Source organism: Micromys minutus, assembly GCF_963924665.1.
Source record: "Micromys minutus genome assembly, chromosome: 18".
NCBI lineage: Eukaryota > Metazoa > Chordata > Mammalia > Rodentia > Muridae > Micromys > Micromys minutus.
This window is the reverse complement of record NC_137953.1, coordinates 26,261,319-26,275,247: the sequence shown is the minus strand read 5'-3', so window position 1 is coordinate 26,275,247 and position 13,929 is coordinate 26,261,319. Positions and strand designations below refer to the sequence as shown.

Sequence of the window (13,929 nt, the reverse complement as noted above, 5' to 3'; positions counted from 1 at the left end):
GCTTCTAGAACTTTCCTCCAGTGGCTCTGTTACTATAAATGGCAAAAGTATGGGGACACAGATTGTAATACAGTTACTTGAGATTAGGAGGACCTATCTGGACAATTTAATGCCTACAAATACATACATACATACGTACACACATACTACATACTTACATACATACTACATACATACATACATACATACACATACAAACACAGATAAATAGGGCTGGAGTTGAGGATCCATGATAGACAGCTCTCGTCAAGCACATGTGGTCCTGGGTTTAATCTTCAACAACACACATATGCACATTCACAAAAACTGTAGGCAGGCCTCCCAACATGCATTTTTAGGGGCATATTTGGACATGAGCTATTCTGAGATACCCTAGGGCTGTAGATACAGATTAAAAACTTGATCCTCCACAGTGCCATGACTGGGTTTAGCCTCTGCTCAGACCTCTGCTGGCAGTCATTGTGGATGGGATGGTCCTTAGCTATGACATGTGTTCTATGGGACCAACCTTCCCTCCTGCCTTAGAGGCAGTGACCTATGGGAGGCCCAGAGGGGTAGGTTGGGACTGGTTCCCGAGCATAACAATGAATACTACTCAAGTGGAATACAAGTCAGTCCACCCTAAGGGCCTTGAGAGCATAGAGGAAGGCCAGAGGGTTGTTGAGAGTGAGCTTTCTACCAGGCTGTATAGTACTCCTCTTGATCCCCTGAGGCCTCTCTGTGAAACGCCTGGGCTAGAATTCTGTGGCTCCACTTCTTGGGAGAGGCCAATGTTCTGTCCTCTACATTTGCACTTCACTGGATGAAGGGCTTCAGACCAGCCGAGCGCTTCCTTGGTGGATAAATGGAAGTATGGAGTCGGGTCGTATCATTTTGGGTCAGAAATGAAGCCCAGCTTGTTGGAGGTGGAGCTCAAGGGACAGTGTCTGCATAGCATGTATGTGAGGGCCCTGAGCTGGATCACAATACTAAACCCAATGGCAAAGGGAGGCTAGATCTTTGGCAGTACTGAGTCCATTTTTAGAGCAAGAGCCAGTGCAGGGTGGCAGGGCCCAGGCAGGCCCGGCTTCCTTTTTGGATGGCCTTGGTGAGGTTGTACTTGTTTCTTCATGGAAGGGTTGGAGCAAAATGCCAGATGTGGAGAGTCAGGCTCAACAGAAGGGAGTAGAGCACCCTCGCAGAGCCCATTAACTGCAGGAAGCACGTGCTACACGGTGCCCTGTGTTTCACCCCACCAGCCCAACCTCTCTTGGAAGGGGACTCTGTGGAGAGTAGGAGATGCAGAGAAGGGGGGTCTGGGTGTCACAAAGGCTGGCTTTGCTACCCATGAGGTCCTTTGTATTCAGCTCGAGTCCTAATGCTCTGTGAGGACCTGGGTAGGGAAGGCAGGGCACTCACCTTGTCGTCCAAAATGGGTTCACAGTGTGAGTAGTTGACCCTCGAGGCCCAGGTCCCATTGTCCAGGCATTCTCTGTAGGCATTCCCTAGAGAAGATGCCAACCACTGAGAGGCAGGTCGAGGTCCCGCCTCAAAAACCCTCCCCTGCTCCCTGGTACCTGCAGGATAAGGTCCACACTCCTTAGTTCCCCTGGACCTGAAAACACAATGCATATCTGAAAGCTAATATGAGTCATTTATATGAAAATTACACGCAGGGCTTTATCTCGCACAGTGGCTGAAAGGCATGCTAAAACCCATTTCAGACACACTCATTGACTGGCTCTTTGTGTAGCTTCTTTTCTTCATTCCTCGGCTACAAAACTGGACCCAATTGTGAGTCCTGGGTTATGGCTGAAGATTGGCTGCTTTTAGCACAACAAACAATTTCTGTTCCTTCTTCCATCATTTCCCGTGTGTGCTTCACACTCTTCTCTGACAGCAGCTTTTGCATCTCCACAATAGCTCCCACTTACACAGCAGCGCTTGCCCGCCCAGGTCTTCTTCTAGCTGAGTCTAATGGACCAGCTACACTCGCCATTCAGTCTTTGTTCTGATCCCTTCTCTATAGAGGAGACTGAGGCACGGGGTGCATCGAGGTTGCCAAGATGGCAAGGTTTGGCTCTGTGTTTTGTGTTCTTGACCTCCAGGCCACCTGGCTGTGGTAACACAGAAGTTTGGGGATGCAGGGTTGTGCCTGTCTGGCATGCCACTACAGAGTGTATGTATGTGTGCTGAGAACCAATACCCACATCAAAGCTGAATGTGCCCAACAGGACATTTTGGAGCAGCCGTGTCCAGTAAACAGAAGCTGAGGCTTCATCAAGGGCAAACCGTGAAGGCCAAAAATATTCAGATTCAGCTTTCAACCTGAGGTCTAGAGGTCTAGATTCAAAGCTCACCCCCACACCCTCCAGGCAGGAGGGGTGCCTTCTCCCTGAGATCCCCCAAAGCCTTTCACCAGTCTCTGCTGTGCATCACGGTTAGATTAGAGCTCACCTCCCCTTTGATTACAATTCCGAACGATCCATTGTTTGGGGGTGATTTGTACCAGGGTTCTGCTTACTCGCTAATGGGCAGCTGTTCCTGGTTTTTCTTTTTTGGCTCGTGTTAAATATACAATATAAAGCTAATTAAAGTAAATAGCTCAGAGCACAGAGTCATAGTGCTGGAGGGGAAACTTTAGATTGTTTTTGGAAGCAGTGAGTTCTGAAAAAAAAATTAAGTTACTTAGAAACTCACTTCCATTGAGCTGACAGTGAGCTCAAAGAGAAGGAATTATTAAGGAGTGCTTGTCAAAGAGCAGGAAACAATGGGGGAGATTCCATTAGCCCAATTATTCTTTAACCTAGTGCTCTGATTGCACAGAGTTCTCAAATTTAGGGTTTGAAAAACTTTGCCTCCAGTGCCCATCAGCAGGAGGTCCATCCAACTCTTGTTAGGATCCAGAGTCAGCCAGTGGTACCTCACAATGGTTGCTACATTCAGCAAGAGACCCCGGCATGCCTCTAGGGCTCAGTTCCCATCAGAAAGAGTTGAGAGATGGCTCAGTGGCTGCAAGCACAGGCTGCTCTTGCAGAGGATCTGAGTTTCTATGCTTAATACCCATATGGCTCACAACCATCCTTAAGTCAGGTTCCAGGGAATCCAATACCTGGTTCTGACCTGTTTGAGAATCAAGAACATACATGATGTACAAACATACATGCAGGCAACATACTCATAAAAGGAAAGAGACAATGGCCTCTGAAGAAAAAGCCAGACTCCTAAGACCTTCCCATTCCTTTATCCAGTGACATTTCTTATGTTGAGGGGACACATCCCTTGGTAAGAAGGGTAGTCCTGGCCATGATTAAATGTCATGCATACTTAAAAAAAACAGTAAGTGTCTCTTTACTGTTCTCAAGAATGAAGTCCAACTCTCTAGTCATGATTCTAAGATTTCTCTACCTCTGGACCCCGTGTTGCCTAGCACCTCAATCACAGCTGACATTTGCTTTAATGGGCTCAGCACATGCCCAGATCATGGTGCTTCACAAGACAAGCCGCATATTCTCTACTCTCCAACAAACTCCTGTTCATCCTCAAACTAGCCCCATGCCATCTCCTCTGCGGGGCTGGCTCAGCTCTGTCGAACAGAGACCCTCGTTCTTTCCCACTGAGTACCTCCTCTAGAGAGTCTCACTTCTTGGAACACGGCGCTTCACCTTTTATTGGCCTTGGCCTCCATGAACACATACATCTTTGTGTTACTGTGTGCATACGTGTCCTTGTGTGTACATGAGTTTCACAAAGCAAACTTTAGTTTGACCACAGCCATAATGTTTCCCACTCTACTCTGTGCTAATGTATCTATTTGTTTCGTACATAAATGCTAGTCATGACCCACAAAATCGATTTCACAGTCCATTATTGTCACACAATCTGTGGTTTGAAAAACAAAAAGATCTATTTCAGAGCATTTGCAATGACTCAGGGTGGGCTCTGTCATTTTGAATCTAGTCCTTTCCTTTGCTGCTGGGACTTAAGCTCCCTGATGACAGACAAGTAGGCAGAGTTTGTATTTGGGGCCACTGTGTGCTCCCCCAAGGAGCAAGACTTTGAGGACATGTAGACGGCATCAAAACTGACTTAGATTTGCTAAACCTTCAAAATCATTGTCTGAGATGTGAGATGTGGGAGTGAAAAGGACTTTTCTCTGGGGCCCAATGCTGTCTGTAGATGAGTTTCTGGCTATAAATACTGGGTACCAGAAGACTGGAAGACAGATGCGCCCGTTCTTTCAGGGATCTGTCTGTTACAACTAATGAGGGCACCAAGCCCTCAGGCACAGCCTTGGAGAGTGGAGGAGCCCTGTTCCCTCCTCCCCTAAAACCACAGGGGATGGGCACATACAGTCTGAGTTTAAATGTCCAGCCCGGAACTGTGAGCTGGATAGAGTGCAGTGGGTACCTGTTACCACAGCAACATAGGTGCACCTGCTGAGAATCGATGTTAATGGTGTACAGGGTGTCCTTCCAGGGGCATTAGGATCTGGATGTTACAGGTGGGAATCCCCAGAGTGGCACTGGCCTATTGAGCAACAGACGCTCCCCATTATAGGTGCCAAGACTTTGCTAATAGTTTCTCATTCAGCAGCTCACCGGATGTGATTTAGAAGCCTACTGGGAGATGGGAACCTACCATCTGTTTCTAATTTTGTCTCTGGATGGCTAGGTGACCATGGACAAATCTTTCCCCTTTGCTTTGGCTTCCCCTCTCAGAAAAAAAAAAAAAAAAGTTATTCCCATTGCTTTGATCTTCAGTAAGTTCTCTGTCTACTAAGTGGACCTTTCTATTTTGGTGAATGCTAAGCGTGAAACCATTCTGATGGTTCCAAGAATTCCTGCTTCTAAAAACCCTCTCTATTACCACCTTTATCTCTCACACCCTCACTCATTAGATAGCGACCATGTAAAGCAGAGTGGCCATTTGGGAAAATTATTTAAGAGACTGGTTGGATATAGAGAAATAGTGAGCGAGATTGTGTTAGGAGAAGGAGATGTGTTATCATTGGCTATTTGGAAAGACTTATAAGGAGGGCAGGTGAAGGTAGGGAGATAGGGGCTAAATGTGACAATTACCAAAGTCAGTGAGTAGGCTTGAACCATTCAGCACCACGGACAGCAAAACCAAAGCCTATCACTATCTCTGTGGGTGGGAAGACCTTGGAGAGCTCCGGCCAGTTCCGTCTATGGTCAGTTCAGTTTCTCTAGCAGTTTGCACAGTGGCTGTCTGTCACCCCAAGGGTCGGTCCAGCTGTTCACTTCTCCCTGGTCCGTGCTGGGATAGGATTGTTATCTTGCTGATTCCTGTTTTAAAAGGCCTTTCTTTCTCACCCAGGCCACAGGCTGCCTGCAGATGGAACCTTCATCTCCAGGCAGAGATCTCCTAAAGCAAGGTCTGCATTTCCCTCTCCTCTGACCCTTCCTTAAGTGATGAACAGGGCTGAGCACACGGGGAGGATGGATCAAGGCTGCTGACGTTGCCTAGGTTACTGGGAAACCTAACATGATAGAGACTCAGTGCAAGCCTAAAGGAGAGTTGGCAACCTTGGATGCCTGAACCCTACCACACCCCACAGCAATATACATGCAGAAGGCAACTAAATCTCTCACACATCCAATGACAGGCCAACCCCACTGCTGGAACTTCGGTCACCAAAGTCTAAGCCCCTGTCCTGGGTGAGGAATAAGTCTCAAATGGTAAGCCCTGTGGAAGCATCTTTTACTTCCCCAAGAGTCTTTGCTGCTCTGAGGGGAGCACATTAGGAACTGAGTCAGTGCACCTCCTTGAGAACTTAAGAGGGGAAAGTAACTTCTCCCATTTTTGGTCTATTTGGTATCAAAGATGGGAAGAAAGTTCCCCAGGGTTGGGGCTCCCCTGGGGAACACATCCTCCTGAGATAATATAGAGCCAGTTTATCTGAAAGGAGCTTTCCCCACTTCACCCATCCAACTCCTCCCAGCCTAGCCTCCACTGCCTGGCTTGGGCAATGACGATGTAAGATGTGTCTAACTGTTGAAGAGCCCACCGGGGAAGCACAGCCAGACATGGGCGATTGGGACTTAGTCGTGATGCCAACAGAAAGTTCCCTGAGCCTCCCAAATGAGGTGTGCCTCCCCGAGAGAGTGGTCTGTACAGCCAAATGCTGCTAAAGGACAGGATGGACTGGATCTCGGACCCCTTGCACATCTCACTTGGTCTTATCATAGCCCTTAGGAAGCAGGTGACCAGAGACTGGGAAGCTGGGGATGTTCACACTTATTCACACTTGTTATAGGTCAGAAAGGTTGTTAGACTGGAGGTCTTGGAATCTGCCATTGCTTAAGTCTGACCCTGGGTTGGAAAGGGCCTCAGTGGAGTGATTTGCCTGTGGCACCTTGGGCCATAGAATTCTCACCCCATTGCTGTTATGCTGTGTGGACACTACTCTCTGCATTTTAACTGTCTACACTGGACCCGAAGCTTCTTAGTTCTACAGGGCTTTCTTCTTATTATGTTTTATCATCTCATGCTGAGCAAAGTGGGGGCAGCCACCCATACTGACAGGGGACAATGGAGAAGTTGTGGAGACACTGAGCCATTTAATGGTGGCCACACTAGGTCCCGGAGGGATGGGAGGGGTGAGTGAGATCTACCTCACTGTGAGCATCACTGCTTCTCCAGGAGAGGAACCTTATGGGAGAACTCCCACGTGGCTCTCTAACTCTGCTCCTCATTCCAGCCATCCCTAGCAATGCTCACGTCCTGTGTTCCATGTTGTTGGTCTGCCATGATACAAACCTGAGAAGAGGGACTAAAAAGGTGGTGATCTGGGGACCTTGACGCACAGGCTATTTTGGAACCAAGATGGGAAAGAGAAAAGGGACCTTCCTAAAGCACAGACGTGGAGGTCCAATGTAGGGGATACGTTTGCCAGAGGAAAGACAAGTAGCCATTACGAGAAGAGATAGGTCTGGTTCTCAACCAAAGGAAGGCTCTTGCAAAGTACTGACTGAAGTGGACCTGTGGCTGCAGGGCCCTGCCCCACCCTCAACAACAGAGTGGCCTTTCAAAGCCTGCCTCCTCCTCCTAGCAGATTTTGGACACCAGACATACTCAGGTGGGGCGAGTAGTTTGCTTCCTTACAAGACAAGATGTGGAGAGACCATACCATCCCAGAATGACAACCTCCATGGTGTGAGGTGTCCCCCTCATGCCTAAAACAGGGATACACATCCTTCCGGGCCCCAGATTGCTGCCTGGTCCCCTCTCCTGCTGTCCCTTGATATTCCCTGCAGAACACAGGGAGATGCAAGCTCTATTCCTTCTCCACTTTGACATGGCTTCATGAGGTCAGTGTCTTCTCTTCACTCAGATAAGATAACTAAGAAAGCAGTATCAACAATAGCAAGGAAATGAAACCAGCTTTGGAAGAATGGATGGATCTGGAAGGTATTATATTAAATAAGGTGACCCAGCCTCAGAAAGACAAGAATGTCACATTTGGTCCTTTTTATTGTTTGTGCACATGTAAATAAGAGAATGTGAGAGTGGTCACAGACTACACAGTGACATAGGAGATCAGAAGGAGATGTCGAGGAAGGTGTGTGATCTGGGGTGGCCAAGGAAGGATAAATATGACATGGAATTGGGAAGGAATTGCTGGGGGCAGGAGAGTGGACAGGGAGAAGAAGGAACAGAAACAACAGAGCCTAGTTATTTATATCCTCATGAGAACAACAACCATGAAAGCCTACTGATATACTAATAGCATATGCTAATGAAAACACACGGGGCAGGAAGAGAGCTCAAAGCATAAAGACGTCCAGGCAGCCGGACAACCTGATCTGATCTCTGGAATCCATGTAAAGAACTGATTCCATCAGGTTGTCCCCTGATCTCCACATGCATGCTATGGCCCGTGCTCTTTACCTCCCACATCATCCACACACAATAATGAAATTATAAAAGTCAATATAATGAAAAAAGGGAAAAAGAACTAAGACAAAGATCAGGAGGCATCCAATCGCCAGGGAACCCTAACCTAGCACTAAGGCTGCTTTCTACATCCTAGCTGGCTCCTTGCATCCCCTTGCCTCTGCTGGTACTACGTGGGTGCCACCTTTCTATCTGCAGGGCATGGCTGGTGGTCAGCAGGGCCCAAGTGATTGAATTTGAGCATAGCTAGGAACAGGTCCTTTTGGGGTGCTGGAGGGTCCTGGGCGCCAGACTGCTGGTGGCAGTCGGAGGAAAGACAAGGAATGGTGCCGAAACAGGACAGGCTAAGGTTCCCAGTGACCTTGGACAAAGATTCAGATGGCACATCCTGAGAATCAAGCAATACCCTTCCAGAAGGGCTATGGACAGTCAGTCAGCATCTTTGGGTCTTGCAAGAATGAAGGCCATTGGCACCACTATGTGGCACCACTATGGTCCTCCTCTTCCCTGATCACATACCCTCTACATGACTCATCTCTGCCTCAGTTCTTCCAGCCTCAGTGAAACATTTCCTCCAGGAAGCCTTTCCAGCTTACTTTCCATCCTCCCATTGGCTTTGGCAACCATCACAGCTAGTTCACCTCAGGACAGACTTCTCTGTCTCCTGGGCTCCTTCCACACACAGTGAAAGGATGTTGGAGCATGGTTGGTCTTTTCCTTCCCGATGTGACAGGACAAGGTGGCTGGAGGCACGTGGACAGTTGTGGGTACTGGTGGCCAGAGTCTCCACACCTGCTCTCTCTCCCCGACTATGTTTCCACACCTCAAGTGACGGGGAACCTATCCTGCCTTCCCTCTCTCTCAGTACTCACACACAAGGAACTTCCCGCTTGTAGAAAATGAAAGAGTCTGGGGGTGACCACGTGTCCCAAAGACAGAGGCAGCCCAGTTCCTGGGTCTGCAGCTTTTAACTCCTTGCCCCAGAGGCTCTGGTTTTTCTTGTGCCCCCAGTCCCACAGCCTCAACAAATGCCACATGCCTGCTGCCGAGGTCCTCTTGGAAGTCTGCTAATCACATCCCTTATCTCAAGCTCTGACTATTTGTGCAAGTTTGGTTTATAATTGGTCTAGGGTTCCTGAAGCCAGGGGCTTTGCCACTTTTCTTGATACCTCCATCCCAAAATGCTGAAGAAGATATTCCTGTCCAAGGGCACAACGTGGTGGGAGGTTCCTCTGTCTGGGGGCTGCCTAGGTTGTATTTCCATTTTTAGAATGGGGTTCTAAATGAAAATGGGAAGTGAGGCTTCTGTCTTCCCCTTAGGTTAGTTAAAGCAGATATCTCCTCTCTCCCTGCATCATAGATGCCTCAATATATATATTGGTCCCATTGTTCCCTCTTGACAGGGACAAGGAGGATGAGGTGGAGACCAGTGCTCCCAAAAGAAGATGGGCTACACCCTGGGAAAGCAGAGAGACCTCATAGGAAGCCACAGGACCATGGCAGAGAAGAAAGGTGGGGCCAGGGCAGGGAGAGCAGGAAGGTGATCTATGGATAGAGATCAGGGGTAGAGAGGGAATAATAAGAAATGGGGAGGAGATAGGGCTGGAAAAAAGAAGACAAAGAGATTAAAGGAGAGAAAAGGAAAGAAGAGGGGAGTAGAAGGAAGGGAAAGAGAAAGGAGTGGAGAGAATTCTTGGAGATATGGGTTAAGATCCACAGGCTCAGAGAGGTCTGTGAGTGGGGAGGTGAAGTAATATGAATTTAACTGCTGTCTCCCCAATAAGCTGATACTGGAAACCCACTTCTTTTCTCCCTAGAGGTGGGACCCTGAGACCCAGGATGGAGGCTCACCCTGGACTATACCATGCATGGACACACTAGGATTGGTTTTAGCTGCCCAGGATTTGAACCTAGGCTTGGGAAGTCTAGGGGAGACCAGTCCACCTCTCATTAGAGTCTTAGGATTCCTGGCAGTCCGAGCGTGAGCAAGTGAGCAGGAATCACCACGTTCCCTACTCATCAGATTGCCTACCCGGAAAGTAGATGGAAGTCCCTCCCTCTAGAGACCACTACAATGAGCTCCAGGTTGAGCAGCAGCGGTACTGTCCAGCTGGTGGTCAGGGATGGTGGCATCTTCTACTCAGGGGAAGCAGGGGCCTTCCCACTGTGTCCTGGGTTCCTGGCTGGGCCTCAGATCTAGCTCCTTAATTCAGTAACTCCAGTAGCTCTCCAGTACCCTTTGTTCCTGGTTCTAATTGGGTTATATCAGTGGTATGAAATAATAGGCTTCATTATGTCTAATATCCTTTTCCTAATTTTATGATTATTGTGGTGTGTGTTGTGTGTGTGTGTGTGTGTGTGTGTGTGTGTGTGTGTGTGTGTGTTGCATTCATGCACATGCATGGTGAGGAGGGCACCTGCCACAGCATACATGGGGAAGTCAGAGGACAACTCTGTGGACTCAGTTCTCTTCTTCCACCTTTACATGGGTTCTGGGGGTCAAACTCTGGTCCCTAGGTTTGTGGGCTGACCTCTACTCACTGGACCATCTCACCAGCCTCTTTCTAATATCCTGGTTTTTGGAGACAGATCTGGAACATGCTGTGTAGACCATGCTGTCCTCTAACTCACAGAGATATGCCTGCCTATGCCTCCCAAGGGTGGGTAGCAAGCATCACCACGCCCAGCCCTCCAACATCACCCTTTCAAAACCCTTCTCTGATTGGACTGGCAGAGCCGTTTCTTGGATGCCTAGCTTTAGAAGATACTTTAGGTCTTCAAGCCTCTGTTTCCACATGTGTAGCGTGAGGAGAACCCTAAGTCTCTATTTCTAGGTATGGTAAGTCAACTGGGAAAACAGTAGCAGAGGGGACACCCAGGCTCTAAGGTAGTTCTGCCATGAACTGTGGGGCATGACCCCTGCCTGAGTCCCTTTCTTTTGGCCATTGTTGGCCGTGACATCTGGTGATACTCTGCATGAGACCAATGACAGCTCCAAGGTGCTCTCTGACACCTGCTACCACATGTTCCTACAGTTGCCACACACCTCATCCCCATCCTGGTATCATGGTGGCCTGGTGCCCTGGTGGCCTAGTGCCTGGTAGCCTGGTGACCTGGGGCTCTCCTGGGCTGTTGCTACTCAGACAGGTGCTTCTTGGATGCCTCTGTTCAGAGATCTCCTTAATGTCTCGAAGCCAGCTAACCCTTGGTGTCTAACAATTTTCCTCATTTGGATCAAACTGCCGCCTGTATCTTAGCTTCTGTGGAACACTGAGCTGGGGGTGGGGTGCTGGCTCAGAGAGATACCTGGAGCTGGGAAGGTGCAGCTGATGGATGCTCTTTCTACCTCGGGCCAGCCCAGCACCTCTGCTGCTGAAGGCCTTTTCATTAGGCTCCTTTAAAAAGAGAAAAGCACTCAGTGAGGGCCTGAGGGAAGAGTTCCCTAATCTCTCCAGGTCACAGCCAAGCTTTCCCTCCCCAGTTCCCGGCTTCTCAGAAGGCCCATGGTGCTTGAGGATAGGAGACTCTCGCTGGAGATGGCAGTGTCTGTGGAGGGGCTTGTGGTCTGTTAGCTCCGCTGAGGACCTGGCACAGAACTGGTAAGGGCTAATCGCTGCCAGGTGTGGGGGTTGCAGGGAGAGCCTAGTACCCACAGTTCCACTCCTGCAGCCCCCTAAAGACCACACTGATTTCAGATCATAGTTGTAGAGCTATGTGGGGCACAGCTAGGCTTTATGCACCAGGTCAGGCAGGAAGCCATGACCCTTATACAGCAACCTCAAGGCAACACCATATCCAGGAAAGACAACCATCCACTTTGAAAGGAGTGCCTGAGGAGACTCAAGCCCCCAAGTCTAGCCTCTAGGTACTAGGCTCTCCCAGAGACTCCTGCACCTGACAGCGATTAGCCCTTACCAGGTCCTCAGCGGAGCTAACAGACCACAAGCCCCTCCACAGACACTGCCATCTCCAGCGAGAGTCTCCTATCCTCAAGCACCATGGGCCTTCTGAGAAGCCGGGAACTGGGGAGGGAAAGCTTGGCTGTGACCTGGTGAGATTAGGGAACTCTTCCCTCAGGCGCTCACTGAGTGCTTTTCTCTTTTTAAAGGAGCCCACTGAAAAGGCAGCAGAGGTGCTGGGCTGGCCCGAGGTAGAAAGAGCATCCATTAGGTATTTCCACTGCTACCAGGAGCCCTGTTTTAGCCAGGGCTGACCAACTGCACCCTCCCAGCTCCAGGTAGCTCTCTGAGCCAGCACCCCACCCCCAGCTCAGTGTTCCACAGAAGCTAAGATACAGGCGGCAGTTTGGTCCAAATGAGGAAAATTGTTCATTAGACACCAAGGGCTAATTGCTACCACATTTACCAACCTCAGTGGCATTCTGATCCTTTTTTCAGCTCCTCATTTGATTTGATGGGAAGGGTCTGGTATGTGATGTCCCTGCTTCCTCTTATTATAAACCCCTGGTTTTCCTGAAGCCGTTATCACTTGGTACTCTTCTGCCTACTGCAAATGCAAGGGAAGCCCCAATGCAGTTTAATTGTTCTGGCTGGCACATAGTAGGGGTTCAGAAATTGGTTATATGATGTTGTGCTGAGCTCTGCTTTGGAAGAGAGAGTCAGGCCCTACCCTGGGCAGGGTCCCGGGCTGGTTGGAGGGAACAGGGTAAGAGCTTACACTGAGCTTCCTCAGGCTCAGTCATGTTTCCCTTTGCCCTGTATGGCCCTTAGCCTCTGTGCTTCTGAATTAGGTACCCGATCTCCATCGTTCAACTTTACAGAGGTCATGCCCTAAAAACACAATGCCATTAGTTACTCCTGGGAGGGAACTTGAAGACATTTCTTGCATACCTCCTGGGTCGGGATCCTCACTACCACCCAATGAGATCTGTTTAAATCATGTGTAGCTGGTGTTTCTTGAGTGATGGGGAAACCTTTTATTAGTGGCACCTCTGCCTCCATAGATGATCCTTTTAATTAGGGGCATCCAGTCTTAGCATTTTCAGAGCAGGCTGCTCCTTGCGCCCAGGAAGTATAGCCTGGCCCTAGTGCAGGCACTGTGGCCTTACTTTAAGTACCTACAAGGTGGAGGTCTCCTTGCCTTCCGAGAGCCAGGACATGCATGCTGATGGAGGAGGTAGATCCCAGTTCAGACACTATTGCTAGGATGTAAGGACAAACAGCTTGCCACAGAATCTCATCAGTGCCATATTAGCATGTAGGGCTGGACAGGTGCCGGTGTCCAGTGGGCGAGCCACTGTTACCCACAGCCTCACAGTCCTGACTCCTGTGCCCTGGCTTCCATTTGTATTGACACGAACCCCAGCTTGACTCCCCTCCATCCCCCACTCCCCACCCCTGCTTTCCTCTTTTTCCTGTAGCTCTCAAAGGGCTCACCAGGAGGAAGGACCCTTCAGGATGTTCTAACTGGGAGGTCGAGGTATGGACCTCATCCAAAAGCAAAAGCTACCTGAAGTTCAACAGCGGTGATGCTGCACAGGGCTCCAGACTCACAAGCCCAGTGAGTAAGTGTCAGGGCTTAGGGGAAAAATGATACCCTATCTCCTCTGGCATCCCAGACTCTAGGCTCTTGTTTCCCTATCCCCTCCTGATCTCTCAACTCCAGTAGTAGGGTCTGGTCCCCTTAGTCACACCGTGGGTACAGGATTGGGGCCTTAACATGCTGCATTGCCTTAGGGATGGGAGAGGATTGTATGAACAGAAACGAAGCCGAATGGACGCACACCAGTCACCTAAACAAACATTGTAGGGAAGGAGGAAGTATTTCCTACTCTCTTGCTCAGCTTTTTTCCAAACGTAGCATGAAAACTCTGGGCAAACAACCACCTAACCTGTATTAGAAGCACCATAGAGTTATGGACAGAAGGTGTGCACCCACGTTTACAGAGTCCCTGAAATAAGTGCGTCGGGGTACAGAGACCCTTGGTAGGTGTCCGATTCAGGGTCCAGAGCCCTCCCCTCTTCCTAAACCGCCTTTCTGAGAGGCCAGCATGAGACAAGCAAGGGGCAC

The 13,929-nt window shown here is 49.3% G+C and overlaps 1 protein-coding gene across 2 annotated transcripts in view; it reads right to left on the bottom strand.

Annotated features, from left to right (window-relative positions):
* CRHR2 (corticotropin releasing hormone receptor 2) overlaps window positions 1-13,929 on the bottom strand; it is a 43,313-nt gene that overhangs the window by 14,336 nt on the left and 15,048 nt on the right. For both annotated transcript variants that reach the window (XM_080932159.1, XM_080932158.1), the window contains exon 4: window positions 1,399-1,484. In XM_080932159.1, coding sequence (XP_080788285.1) covers window positions 1,399-1,484 — 86 coding nt within the window. The remainder of the gene's footprint in view (window positions 1-1,398; window positions 1,485-13,929) is intronic.